The sequence below is a fragment of the Drosophila takahashii genome, chromosome 3L (assembly GCF_030179915.1).
Source record: "Drosophila takahashii strain IR98-3 E-12201 chromosome 3L, DtakHiC1v2, whole genome shotgun sequence".
NCBI lineage: Eukaryota > Metazoa > Arthropoda > Insecta > Diptera > Drosophilidae > Drosophila > Drosophila takahashii.
In genome coordinates, this window is record NC_091680.1 from 19202550 (window position 1) to 19216339 (window position 13790).

Consider the following 13790-nt stretch of genomic DNA (forward strand, 5'->3'; position numbering starts at 1 on the left):
CCATATTCAGATATGAAATCTACTCTGACGTTTGTTGCGTTAGTAACAATTTTTAACAATATCTAGTTTTCCTTTTATTAAAAACAGTATTTTTAGGACTAATAAATAAAAATATTGAATTATTTTTTAATAAAAAAAATTGCCTTAGATTAAGTTATAGTAATGGGGTTCACCTAAGTTTTAAGTTTAATATGTAAAGGAAACACACTAGTATGTAGTTACATATAAAAATGATGCAACGTTTTCGTTATTATTAATTTATAGCGGTCGTTTCAGATGAGACATGTCAAGAATGCGCCGTGTCATTTCGAAAAATGTTAGTTTCGCCAATGCCTGGCTGCATATCGTCGATAACGAGCTGTAACGCCAGACGATAAATGCCTCGAAAGTCGTGTAAAAAGTGCCAGCCAATAGCTAACAACTGCAGTTTGGTGGGGAAATTGGAATGGTGACTGGGCTTCCTCAATGAAACATGCTACGTATTTCCATGTGGGTAACCAGCAATTTCTGGCATGTAACATTTTTCAACATCAACAACTCCAACAATATGGCGGCGTTTCCGCTTTGCAACTTCCCTGGAAGAACCGCTTACACATCCTCCTACTCGTTTTCGTTTTCGCCCCAGGAATATGCAGCGAAGCGCAAACACTACAAGAAAAATTGTAAGTGAAGCGAATAAAATATTATTTTCTAATGCTCGAAGACACAAACAAAGCCAGTAAAGGCGGAGGCAAAAATGGATGGCAGCGATGGTGGAAAAAAGAAAGCAGGAGGCAAAAAGCCAAAGAGAAATCAAGAAAAATTGTTTAGTTCTTTCGCTTCACTCTCGAGCTCCCGGAGAATAATGGGTCCCGGGTGCTCTACTCGGGGCTTAATCCATCTTAGTCTAGTCACATCCACTACTAAGGATATGGTAAGAATGAGAATGGGGCTAAGGATAAGGATAAGGATGGGGATGACGACAACGAGGACTTTGAAATGTTGCCGGAGCTCTTGGAGATGGAGCGCAAATGTAAACAAAAAACGAAATTATTCTGCAGCATTTGTTCGCTTTGCCTCCTTTGTTTTTTTTTTATATTTTTTTCCCGTTTAAAGTGCTCCATTTTTTTGTGTGCTCATGCGAAAGCGCCTTAAGTTATGCTGCCATTTTTTTCGTTTCCTTTCTGCTGCTCGCAGCTTTCTTCTATTTTGAGCAATATTTTTTGTAATAATGTTGCCTCGCAGCGAACGCCGCCAAATGAAATGAATTGTGAAAAATGTGCTCCAGCTTCTTTTCTTCAGCTCCTTTTAGCTGGGTGGTTGGGTGGCTGGGGCTTTTCTTATTTTTTAGTGGTTGAGCTGGCCGCTTTCGAACTCAATTACATAAGCGCAGCAGCAGCAGTAGCAGAAGGAGCAACGTGCACACACAGTTTGGCAGTTTGTAATTTTCGGCAAATGGCAAGTCACAAAAAGGATCTTCTGGCCCCGGTCCAAAATCACGTAAAATGTCAAATTGCGAAACGTCAGGGAAAATGGCGCGTTTGTTTTGTCGTCGTCGCTCTCTCTTGTCATTCGCCTTATCTACTATTTTAACGCTCAAGTATTTCTGCCTTTCAAGCCTCAAGCTTCAAGCCCCCCAATTCCCAATAGCACCCATGGCTCCCATAACACCCAGTGCCACCCCCTTGGCATTCAAAGCACACAACAAAAATGCCAACAATCCAAAGTTGAGTTTTCTTTGGAATTTCTTGGCGTTTTTTCCGTTTGGCTCAGTTTACTTTTTTTCCGTTTTTTTTTTTGTTTTTTTGACATCTTTCCTGGGGAGGCAACATGCGCGCGCCACAATGACAATTGCTTATTTGTGCTTGTATGTGTATGTGTGGGGAGGGGCTGGTGTATGGGTGAAGGGGGTGGTGCTCGTGGGGGTGGTGCTCGTGGGGGTGGCACTGCCACAGTTAACATGTAACTTCAACGTCAAGTCAAACGAATGTTGTCCTCGTCCTAGTCGCCATTTTGTTTTTTGCCAATGCCACCACACGAAGAAAAATACTCGAGAGAGCACTTTTGAAAATGTTTTTATAATACAACACATTTTTAGACTATTTGTTTTTGATATTTTAAAATATTTAATAGCAATAAATTGTATTTTTTTGTGCTTCAATTCTTATACATTTATGGTGTATTTAACGCAAGCTAAAAATTCAAATGATATGAAAAATATTTAAAGTAAAAATATAAAAAGGTGAAATCTAATTATATCAATGTTTCTATTTAAATTCTTAAAGTCTAAATAAATATTTTATATAATATATGTATGTTTGGCCATAAGTATAAACTACGCTAATAATTAAATAATTAATTCCTATCATTTCTCTCAGTGCACTACTGCTTTTTCATGGCTTTCATGACTGCTGAATGCTGACTGCTCTCGTCTTGTCTGTGACTCTTATGGCCCTGTTTTGTATGTGTTTGTGGAGCTGCGTTCTGTTACGCATTCCGTTGGTATTCTACCATTAATACTTGTCTACTTAACGGTAAATTACAGACATTAAACGCACGCCCACACACACACACTGAGCTCCCCATCCGTGCCAAAAAGAGTGTGTGCGTGTCTGGCCGTGTATTTGTATTGGTAGAGGGGTGGGAGGACACTCGGATGTGCTTATTTGTTGTCAGTACGCGTCAAACATTTGAAAACATTTATTTTTGCCCCGTACGAATGCTTCAATACTCGTAAAGCTTTAGCCAACTGACAGCTCGTCGCCAGTTGCCAGTTTATTTTTTTCCCATCCTCCGAAACAGGAGTTTTCCGTTCCTAAATGGATCCTGATAAATGGGGGCCACTGGCTGCCTGGGAGTCCTCTATTTGTCCCCATTCGGTGCTTTATGCCAGATATTTTACAGGAAGTTTCTGAAAATTTAAATGCTACACAGGAACACAAAATTAAACTTTGTGAAATTTCCACGAACCATTTCAAGTTTTCCATGATATTTGGGTGCTCCTGAGTAAAAGTCCCATACAAAATTATTTTCCATCACCTACAGGTTCCGCGGTATAGCTAAGAATACAAATAACCGATGTTTGCCGACATTTTGAATTACGTGGCCTATATAATTGGGCCAACCTTTATTATTTTCGGTAGGACCTACTCTCAATACATCAAGGCATTCCTAAAAAATAGTCCCCATTGTGAACCATTGCCCATGTCTTTGGAATTCGACGCCAAAGTTGAAAATCCCAAAATTGTAGAGATTTTTCTGATGGAAAAACAATTCTGAGGATTAAATCTTGAATGGAATTAATTTTAACTATTCATTGTATCTATTGTTCATTGTATGCTTTAATTTCGGTTTAAAGCGTTTTCATGAGAACATTTTATTGGATTTTTTACTACTAAAAAACCGATTTTTTTATTTCATTATCTACTCCTAAATGTTGTCAAATTTTGAATAAGTCATGGCAACCTCTAGAACTAAGAAACTGAAATACGTTCACTGAACATACACAGAAAAATGTAAATGTTTACTCCCATTCTGTAGGATGCCTTGACTTTTTTAAAATTTGACAACATTTAGGAGTAGATAATGAAATAAAAAAAACGGTTTTATTAGTATAATAAATCCAATAAAAAAAATAATCTCATGAAATCGCTTTAAACCGAAATTAAAGCATACAATGAACAATAGATACAATGAATAGTTAAAATTACTTCCATTCAAGATTTAATCCTCAGAATTGTTTTTCCATCAGAAAAATCTCTACAATTTTGGGATTTTCAACTTTGGCGTCGAATTCCAAAGACATGGGCAATGGTTCACAATGGGGACTATTTTTTAGGAATGCCTTGATGTATTGAGAGTAGGTCCTACCGAAAATAATAAAGGTTGGTCCAATTATATAGGCCACGTAATTCAAAATGTCGGCAAACATCGGTTTTTTGTATTCTTAGCTATACCGCGGAACCTGTAGGTGATGGAAAATAATTTTGTATGGGACTTTTACTCAGGAGCACCCAAATATCATGGAAAACTTGAAATGGTTCGTGGAAATTTTTGGCTGTGTACCTGTGCTATCGTTGTAATGTAAAGTTGTTTAGGATTTAATAATATTTATTTAAAAACAAATAAAAAAAATTTATAAATAACTAAAAAAAACTTTAAAACGTATAAGATGTAGGGCTCAAACTTAAATATATAATTTGTATTAAGCTATTTAAAATGATAATCATTTCTATTCAAAGATAGAAACATATTCTATGCCAATTATACATTAGTGTATATTGCAGTCTTCGAATTAAATACCTGGTAAATTTCAGGCTAAACTAAAATTTTCCGATAGCTTGCATTGTTCAATTTGGAAATTCCCCAAAATTTGCTGGCCACATCGTAAAGCCAGCCCAGATATTCTTTTATTTAATTCAACTCGAATCTTCTTTTATGCGGCAAGGACGTAGAATCAACAAAAGTAAACAATACCAAAAATCAAACACACAAAACGACTGAAAGGTGATGCACGTTTCCATCTTCAGGGTCCTGCAAAGGACCAAGCTCAGGATTTAAAAGAGAGAAAGAGAAAAACGGGAAGGAGGAGGCAGGACTTGTAAAATACTTTTGTGTAACTTTGGCTGAAAACTTTATTTTGTGTATTATATATCCTGTTAACAATATACTTCAGGGCCGATACTGCTGCTGCTGCTGCCGCTTCAAAGGAACAACAAAGCGTAAGAGTCACTTAGCACCAGAAGGATATGCGTGTGTGTGTGTGTGCCTCAACGGACGTATATGTGTGTGAGTGTGGTTTCCGTTAGCCAACAGCCCAAGTTGGTTTGTCTCACGAGCAGCGGCGAATGCTTTTAGCCTTCTTTTGTTTAAAATTTGGTTTGTGTCAGCAACCACACGAACGCACACTCACACACACACACTCACTCGCACACACACATGCTGAGAAGCACACAAAGCCAAATTGTTTTAAAAGAAAGTCAAAGGTCTTTGCAGACAAACAAGAAAGATGAGCGGCATGGCAAATAGGTGGCTCGGGCGGACAAAACTTTTTCAAAAAAACAAGTCATGCACATTTTTCGGCCTGTGTGTATCTGTTTGCTTGTGTGCGGTCGTACTACGTGTGTGTGAGTGCTCCACACTTCCGTTTCCGCTGCCTGGCAAAACACACTCACATATATGTATGGTAATTTTTTTTGGTGGCTATGTAGTATGCTCTGCCGGTTATTTTAAGGAAATTTGCATTAGTCCTGGCGGAAACTCGGCTCACATTTACATATTTTACTTGAAAACTTCTTTGGCTGCACTGCTATGAAAGGTACCCCACTTCTGGTACCGATTAAAATTCAAAGTGTTCCTATATGTCTTGGAAAACAAGTGGTTTAGTACAAATAAAATATAATTAACAATTTCTAATAAATATTAGTAATTGTTGGGTATTAGTATTTTAAAATTTATTTAAAGTCACTTTTTTCCAAACTTGTCTAATTAGTTTTTAATATAGTAATACTTGGCTTTACTTTACAGTTAAGTTATAGATTTCTTAGACATCAAAGACTTAGGAACTATAACCTTAAACAGTGAACAGTATGGAAACTTGGAGCATTTTTTGGTAAATACACTTTAGAGAACATTTGAGGTATAAATATGAATATTGAATTCTCTTTGTCTTGTAATCAGATTTTTTATTTGCCTAAAATGTATCCTTGATTGAGCTATAAAAATAGCTTATTTCATTCCTTTAACCCCAAAAGGATCGCCTAGCTTCCAACCCCTATCTCCTAAGTATGCTGAGGATGCCTTCGATTTAAGGAGTGAACACAAATCACTGAATGGGGGCAGCCAGCAAAAGGCCATAAATACCAAATTGACACTATTACCCGGCCATTCACAGCACCACCCCCCTGAAGCCGCCCATAAAATCCTCCTCCCACCACCCACCACCTACCTACCTGTATGTTCAGTTTTCACAGCCGGCGGACGCGTGTCTGCCTTAATGGACACCTTCCAGATTAATTGCTGCCGGCTACGACGAAGTAACGACGATGGCGACCACATGAACCGCAAAAAGAACAAAGCATTAAGCCCGGCACAGACCGGGCTGTAAATGGGGGGCGGGGAAGGTCGTGTGTTTAACCAGTCAAAGTCACGTGTCAAATAAAATGTCAACAAAACAATTGAGTTATTTATTTGGGCATCGTTTCGCCGAAAGCGGCAGAGCGTTTAATTTTGGCCGCCCACCGGAGAAAACGAGAAGCGTGTGCTGGGTATTTAAAAATCCATTGGCGGTCATTCGACTAAAGCCGAGAGTTACTTTGTCAGCCCGACGGCTCAAGTGTTGAGTTCATTGCAATGCAAGGCGTTCGACAATTTTCGGGACGGCCATAGTCACCCCTACACAGGGAGAAATCTCGGTGAATCTGGGTAAATTTGAAAAAAATTTAATAAATAACAATGTGTCAAATCTAAAAGTCTGGATGTATTTCATTTTAACTTATAAATGTTGATTTACGTAAATTATAACTGAAATAATATCAAAGGAAAATAAATAATATTTAATTTCATATTTATATATGTAATATTTATTTATTAATTATTTAAAACCTAATAATAAATACTTCTATTTATATTACAATTTGGTCTACAATTTAATAAACAATTTTTTTTAAATATTCAGTTAGTTTACTAGTTTTCGATTGACTTAACTATTTATTTAAATCTTTTTGTAATTATTTTCTCACTTTTAATCCTTTTGGTTTTATGAGATTAAGGTAGATAAGATATATGGAAAACATACTAATATCTGTGAGATAAGTAACTATTTTTTCAAGTGTAGCCGGGCCTCCAGGATCGCTTAATAGACACGTGCCGGCCACATCGTGGAGGATGTGCTCGCATTGGCATCCTTGTGGGCTGCTGCTAAATGATTTTCTAGTTGCCAGGCAGCCGGAGCAGGATTAGCCGATGACGGGAGTGTCGCTCGAGGTCCTGGAACGAGTAATGCCCTAAGCCGAGATGCTCAATTGAAACGAAAATGATATTTGCACAGGCCCGGCCGCTGGCTGTGAGTCTAGGGCAGGAGCAGGAGCAGGAGCATCCTTTTCGGGGCTCGCTGCTAAGCAAATACAAATAAAGACCTTTGATGTGAATTTATTGGCAATCGCCAGAGATGAGAAGGTCGTAATGTGGGAGGGGGAGGGACTGGGTCGTGAGACAAGGGCGTGAGAAACAAGCCAGGGAAATTTGCACAACAAATGTTTATGATTTTGTGGCACGGATAAATGCATAAATAATGCATGTGCGACCGAATGGCCATTGAATATATTTATATTTCCAAGTGCAAATGCCTCCTGCATTTATATGCGCATAAATAAATGTTAAATATTCTATTCAGAGATGACAAAATCCCACTGACGGACCTGCGTTTCATATTGTAATGTTTTTCATTTAAAAGGCCCTGGCCATAAAATCTCAAAGTCACTCGCCATCGCCACGTGGAAATTATGAGAAGGCGTAGCCGTTCGAGGATGTCATAAAGTGAGATATGGCTTTCGCCTTACATCCATCTCCAGTCGCAACTCCTTTTCTTTCCCCGGGACCGGGCATAAATTATGTAAATGCAGGCTGGGAAAGCTGTCTCAATCCGGGGATCCCGTACTATTAGTGCACGTCGGTCGCTAGAGGTCGTCGGTCCATTAGGCTCACCACACGCTCAGGCTCAGCCCAAAAATCCCTCAACCCCACCACATTACACCGCCACCCGAAAGACCTCCTCCTCCACTCGGTGCTCCAGAAATTTCGACAACATGTTGCGGGCCGGGCAAAAAAGGTCAACATTTTACGGTTGATTAAAGTGCGCCAGGCTGCTCCGTAGTTCCCTATGCTTCCTAGGCTTCCAAAATTGCTGAAATATTTAATGAAGTGCATAAAAATAATTTGTACAAATATTTCATGCATTTCGGTTGAAAAAGATTAAACATGTATTTCGGTTTTTGCTGCCATTTTTGACAAATATTTTTCTTTGCAATTTATTTGTAAAACCGCCGATGGGCAATTTGCGCATATTTGTTAATGGAAATTGTTTAAATGGCTCGAAGTATTTGCCCAAATAGACTGCTGCTGTTGCCAAGTTGGTCGTTGGTCGTCGGTCGGGTCCAGGGATTTCTGAATCCCGCGGCGTGCCCGCCGTAATTGAGTGAGGGAACAAAAGGAGGTACAAAAGGTCAACTTTTTTACATGCACCCAAATTCTCCCCTTCAACCCGCCTGCGAATTCATTTAAATGTGCCACACAACTCTGGCTTATCTCGCTCCCATTCAACTTTTTCGGCCTTGGGTCGCTTTTATTAGAGCAAAAAATATTTCAATTATTTGCTGGGTTAAGCCGGGCCAGACTTAGCAAGGTGTTAATTTGGCTAATTTCACTGCGGGCTCGAATATTTCGAATTATTTTATATATAAAACAATTTGCTTCCGAAGGGCTACATTTTCGGTAAGAATACCACGATTTACTGAGGTCTTGACTGGGGAGAGTATTGTGAATAAATAAAATGCACGATTTATTAATAGATGGAAAAGGTTTCACTTTAAAAATTGAATTCAAATCTTAAAAAATTACAACTAGAGATTTATTTTTCTTTTAATTTTCAATTTCGTCGTTTTTGCACCGAATATTCTATCAGAAATCAATAAAACATTGCTTTTTAATTCCGATCCAAATCAAAAGTAAGCTAGTACTTAAAAATTGCGTTAAGAAAATGCCGTTTAAAAGAAAAACAAAGGAGTAGCCAATAAAGGCGCTGGGAAGAAAAACAAGAAGGATATACAGGCTTTTAAGAAAGATGTAGAAACGGATAACCATAAAATATCTGTGGAGGAACTATTAGATCGTTTAAAAACTGATCGCAATATGGTAGGGCGAACTGAGAAAGATTAATATGAGTTATTTCTGGTAAGATTTTTCTAATAGGGCCTAACTTATGCGGAGGCAAAATCAAGATTGGAGATATATGGTCCCAATACTCTAACGCCAACACCGCCAACTCCGAAATGGGTAGTTTTTCTTAAGATAATGTTTGGTGGATTCGCAATACTACTCTGGACAGGAGCTTTTCTCTGCTTTGCTGGATATCTTATACAATTGCAGACGCAGCATGAGCCACCAGATGACAATCTCTACCTGGGCATCGCATTGGCCGTTTTGGTGATAGTCACTGGTTTATTTACATATTTTCAGGTAATTAGGATACCTATCGTTATTAAAAACTTCTCTGCTTATATAAAATTATTATATGATTTTCCTATCTCAAATCAGATTTATAGTTTAATACATTTTATTTCACTCCCTAGGTCCATAAGTCCTCATCTATAATGGATTCATTTAAGAACCTGGTTCCTCAACACGCTACAGTGATACGAGAAGGTTAAATAACCACTGTTAACTCGAGTGAAATAGTGAAGGGAGATATTGTGGAAGTAAAATTTGGCGATCGAGTTCCAGCTGACATTCGAATATTAGAAGCCCACGGCTTGAAGGTGGATAATTCTTCTTTGACTGGAGAATCAGAACCGCAAGTAAGATCGTCAGAATTCACACATGAAAACCCACTGGAAACAAGAAATCTGGCCTTCTTTTCCACAAACGTACTCGAAGGCACTTGCAAAGGCGTTGTAATTGCCACTGGGGATAATACGGTGATGGGAAGAATAGCTAATTTGGCAGCCGGTCTTGACGAAGGGCAGTCGCCTATTTCCCGAGAAATAGAGCTTTTCATTCGATTTATTACAATTTTTGCAGTAATTTTAGGACTATCGTTCTTTGGAATCGCCCTGATGCTGGGATATGGTTTCATTGACGCAGTAGTGTTCCTCATCGGCATTATAGTTGCAAACGTGCCCGAAGGTCTACTTGTGACGGTAACTGTTTGCTTAACCCTTACGGCCAAGCGAATGGCCTCGAAAAACTGTTTGGTCAAGAACTTGGAGGCCGTTGAGACCTTGGGGTCGACATCAACGATCTGTTCTGATAAAACGGGAACCTTGACGCAAAATCGAATGACAGTTGCCCATTTGTGGTATGATCAGACGATAGTCGAATCTGATACGACGGAGACTTTTCGAGGATCACTTTTTAAAATGGAAGATAAATCGTTCAGTGCTCTTCTCCTGTGCGCTGCCCTTTGCAACTCGGCGGAATTCAAGGGCGGCCAAGAGGATATACCAGTTTTCAAGAAAGATGTCAATGGAAATGCTTCAGAGGCGGCACTTCTAAAATTCGCCGAGACGGTTTTCGGAGGTGTTTCAGCAGTTCGCCAAAAGCATCCAAAACTAACCGAAATACCCTTTAACTCCACGGAAAAGTATCAAGTTTCCGTTCATGAATATAACTGGATCGATGGATTTTTTGTTGTCGAAATGAAAGGAGCCCCGGAAAGGATTTTGGATCGTTGCGATACGATAATAATTCGAGGTCAGACCGTGGATCTTACGGCTGCACTGAAAATGGAATTCGAAGAGGCCTATTTGGAAATGGGCGGCATGGGTGAGAGGGTTTTGGGCTTTGCAGACCTTCAACTTTCTGCGGATCAATATCCACGCTCATATGAGTTTAGCACAGAGCCTCCGAATTTCCCTCTCTATGGTCTTCGCTTTCTGGGATTGATATCCCTTATAGATCCACCTCGTGCAGCAGTTCCTGATGCGGTGGCCAAATGCCGTTCTGCAGGTGTTCGAGTAATTATGGTAACCGGTGATCATCCGATTACGGCCAAAGCTATAGCCCGCAGTGTGGGCATTATTACGAAGCCCACTGCCGAGGATCTGGCCAAGCAGCGCGGCGTTCGAGTGGAGGATATCGATCCTCGACAGGCCACAGCCATTGTGGTGCACGGTGGAGAGCTGCGCGAGATGAAAGGCGAGCAATTGGACGGTGTTATTTACTATCACAACGAGATTGTCTTTGCAAGAACTTCACCGCAGCAAAAACTCATAATAGTAGAGGCCTGTCAGAGACGTGGGGAAATCGTTGCCGTCACTGGTGACGGAGTGAATGACTCACCGGCCTTGAAACGAGCTGATATTGGCGTGGCAATGGGTATTTCCGGATCCGATGTTTCTAAGCAGGCTGCGGACATGATTTTGCTGGATGATAACTTCGCCTCCATAGTTGTGGGCATCGAGGAGGGAAGGATTATCTTTGATAATCTTAAAAAATCCATCGCCTATACCTTGACTTCGAATCTTCCGGAAATAATGCCGTTCCTGTGCTTTGTTATGTTCGATATACCATTAGCTCTGGGCACAATCGCTATTCTGTGCATCGATATCGGCACCGATATGCTGCCCGCCATATCACTGGCCTATGAAAAAGCGGAATCGGATATAATGTCTCGCATGCCGAGGGATCCCTTTGAAGACCGTCTGGTAAATAAAAAGTACGGGTTGTTTGGAAATAATATAGAATATATGGTTTGAATAACTAACATTAATTCATAGGCTAATTCTGATGGCTTACTTGCAAATTGGAGTAATACAAACCGTGGCTGCGTATTTTACATTTTTTGCTATAATGGCTGAACATGGCTTCCCCCCATCCAGACTTATTGGAATTCGAGGAGCATGGGACGCGAAAGAGGTTGAAGATCTGGAAGATGGTTACGGACAAGAGTGGGTAAGATTGTCGTTTACCTATTACTATAATATATTTCTTAATATCTTGGTATTATTTGTAGACCTACAGAGAACGTAAGGTTCTTGAGTATACGGCTGGCACCGGCTTCTTTGTGTCCATTGTAGTAACACAAGTCTTCGATCTTTTAATATGTAAAACGCGTCGAAACTCAATTTTGCAGCAGGGTATGGGCAATCATGTACTGAACTTCGCGTTGATTTTGGAAATCATCATTACTTGCGTGCTCTGCTATGTGCCGGTGTTTGAGAAAACTTTAAGGATGTATTCCATAAAGTAGGTAATAATACTAAACTTTAAGTCAGTGATAATCAAGTTAGTTTTTCAGATTTATCTGGTGGATATACGCATTCCCTTTTGGCTTACTAATCTTTTTCTTTGATGAGGGTCGTAAATTCCTCATCAGAAGGAATCCTGGTGGTTGGGTGGAGCAAGAAACATATTATTAATGCCGGTGTTTTAACACTCTAAATATATACCAACAAAAATCTGACGCTGTGTCGCTGTACGTACTACTTAATAAATTTTACTAATTCCTTTTCAACCACTGGAATAAAATGGATAAAAAATATAAAAAGTATAATAATTTGAACAGAAAAACCTTTCGACAGAACGGTTTATAATTAATAATAATTAATTATAATTTATAATATAATATATGTTATTTATATTATTTAAAATTTGTTTGACTCGTTCGTTTAAATAGTGTTGGCATATCAATGTCGATATACTTTCATTAGAGGACATACACACCCATATTATTTTTTGTTAAATTGCAATATCAGTCATGATCCTTGTTTTGCTCATTACTATTCCGCTGGTGACAGATTGCGTCGCCTGACAAGCCCGATTTTGGCCTGAGTTTCGGCGTCATCCTCAGCCACCCGGGAAATACAGAGTGAAATTGAGCGCAACCCCACCCCAAAATTCAACCTCGGGTGGTTGCAATCCGCATCGTAAAAAGCGTAGCGCATAAATGACGAGGCTGTTTCCAACGGGACAGTGCGGAACGGAGTTGTAAGGACGGGGGCGATGAGGCAGCTTGTTGGACAAGTGGCGCCCTTGTTTTTGCGGAAAGTGTTGTTTCACTTTTTTTTTGCCGGCCAGATTTTATGGCGCAGAAAATTGAATGATTGATCGCCGAAAATAGGCGCAACTAATTAATTTTCGACCCTCGCAGTTTCGGGGGTGTTGAAGGGGGCGTGGCTGCATCGATGATGTCAAACCGGTGGCCACCTGCAAACAGGACGATCCCTCTGTTTTTTGTCAGCCCAGGGTGCAAAAGGAAGTTTGTCATTTGCATAATTTGCAACTTAATTTAAACGACTTCATCGGGTTATACAATATACATGTCTAGAGAATAGTATTCTGGGGATTTTCACACGTGTGCCACATTTTTTGAGCTTTGGGCCTGCCACGCCCCCTAGCCAACCGCAATGCCACCTTTTGCGGTTCACTTCGTTTTTGTCATTAACTTGCGGCAACAGAAATTCTACTCCTCCCTCCTTCGATTGTAACGCCCCGGCACGTGGAGATGATTTAACTCCAGTCAAGATTGTAGTTTTCCAGGCAGTCACATGCCAACTAATTTATTCATGACATCATCATTAAGATGTCGTGGCATGCCGAATCCTTTGAAGCGCCTCCTTTGCTCACCTCGTATTTACTTAATCGGAGCTCCAGCTTTGCCTTTCCCCGTTTCCGTTTGCTCTTATTTATGTTTACTTTGCGTCGAGCCAAGGCAACTACTTACTTTGTTTATGTTGGCTTCCTTTCGAGGAGGCTTTCGGGTTCGGGGTCCCTGGTCCCTATAAGGGGGATATTCCCGCCGAGGCGTTCCGGTTCTCCTATGAATTTTAATAAGTCTTGGATCTGGAAACGTGTGGTGTTCGCCGGGTTGTCTTTCTCTGACTTTGTAGAAGTCGCTTGTAAAGTTTAACTTGCTTTAACATCAACTTGAACTGACAATGATGATGCGGTTTTTTCATTAAGACAAAGGTTACGCTATAGTTGAATAGTAGGTAATTGATCAAAATGTATATATAAACATTTTAGTTCTGGCTTCAAAATAAAAGAATAAATTTGATGAAGTGCAAATATTCTTTTAATAGACTGATTTAAAGTAA

General features: G+C 39.8%; 1 protein-coding gene across 2 annotated transcripts; it reads left to right on the forward strand.

Annotated features, from left to right (window-relative positions):
- The first annotated feature begins 8727 nt into the window (after nucleotides 1-8727).
- LOC108063696 (sodium/potassium-transporting ATPase subunit alpha) lies at nucleotides 8728-12208 on the forward strand. Of its 2 annotated transcripts, XM_017150855.3 has the most exons (6): nucleotides 8728-8889; nucleotides 8947-9213; nucleotides 9327-11410; nucleotides 11472-11646; nucleotides 11708-11940; nucleotides 11993-12208. In XM_017150855.3, exons 3-6 carry the CDS (start codon nucleotides 9675-9677, stop codon nucleotides 12111-12113), a joined length of 2265 nt encoding a protein of 754 aa, XP_017006344.3. In that variant the 5' UTR covers nucleotides 8728-8889; nucleotides 8947-9213; nucleotides 9327-9674; the 3' UTR covers nucleotides 12114-12208. The 2 variants fall into 2 exon arrangements, with proteins under 2 accessions (XP_017006344.3, XP_070071019.1); XM_070214918.1 differs by lacking the exon at nucleotides 8728-8889 and having other exon boundaries at nucleotides 8934-9213.
- Nucleotides 12209-13790: the final 1582 nt, after the last annotated feature.

Coding starts and splice junctions, on each gene's coding strand:
- LOC108063696 (XM_017150855.3), top strand. CDS start 9,675: ATGGGAAGAATAGCTAATTTGGCAGCCGGTCTTGACGAAGGGCAGTCG. Junction 11,411..11,471: donor GACCGTCTGGTAAATAAAAA/GTACGGGTTGTT, acceptor ATTAATTCATAG/GCTAATTCTGATGGCTTACT. Junction 11,647..11,707: donor ATGGTTACGGACAAGAGTGG/GTAAGATTGTCG, acceptor TATTATTTGTAG/ACCTACAGAGAACGTAAGGT.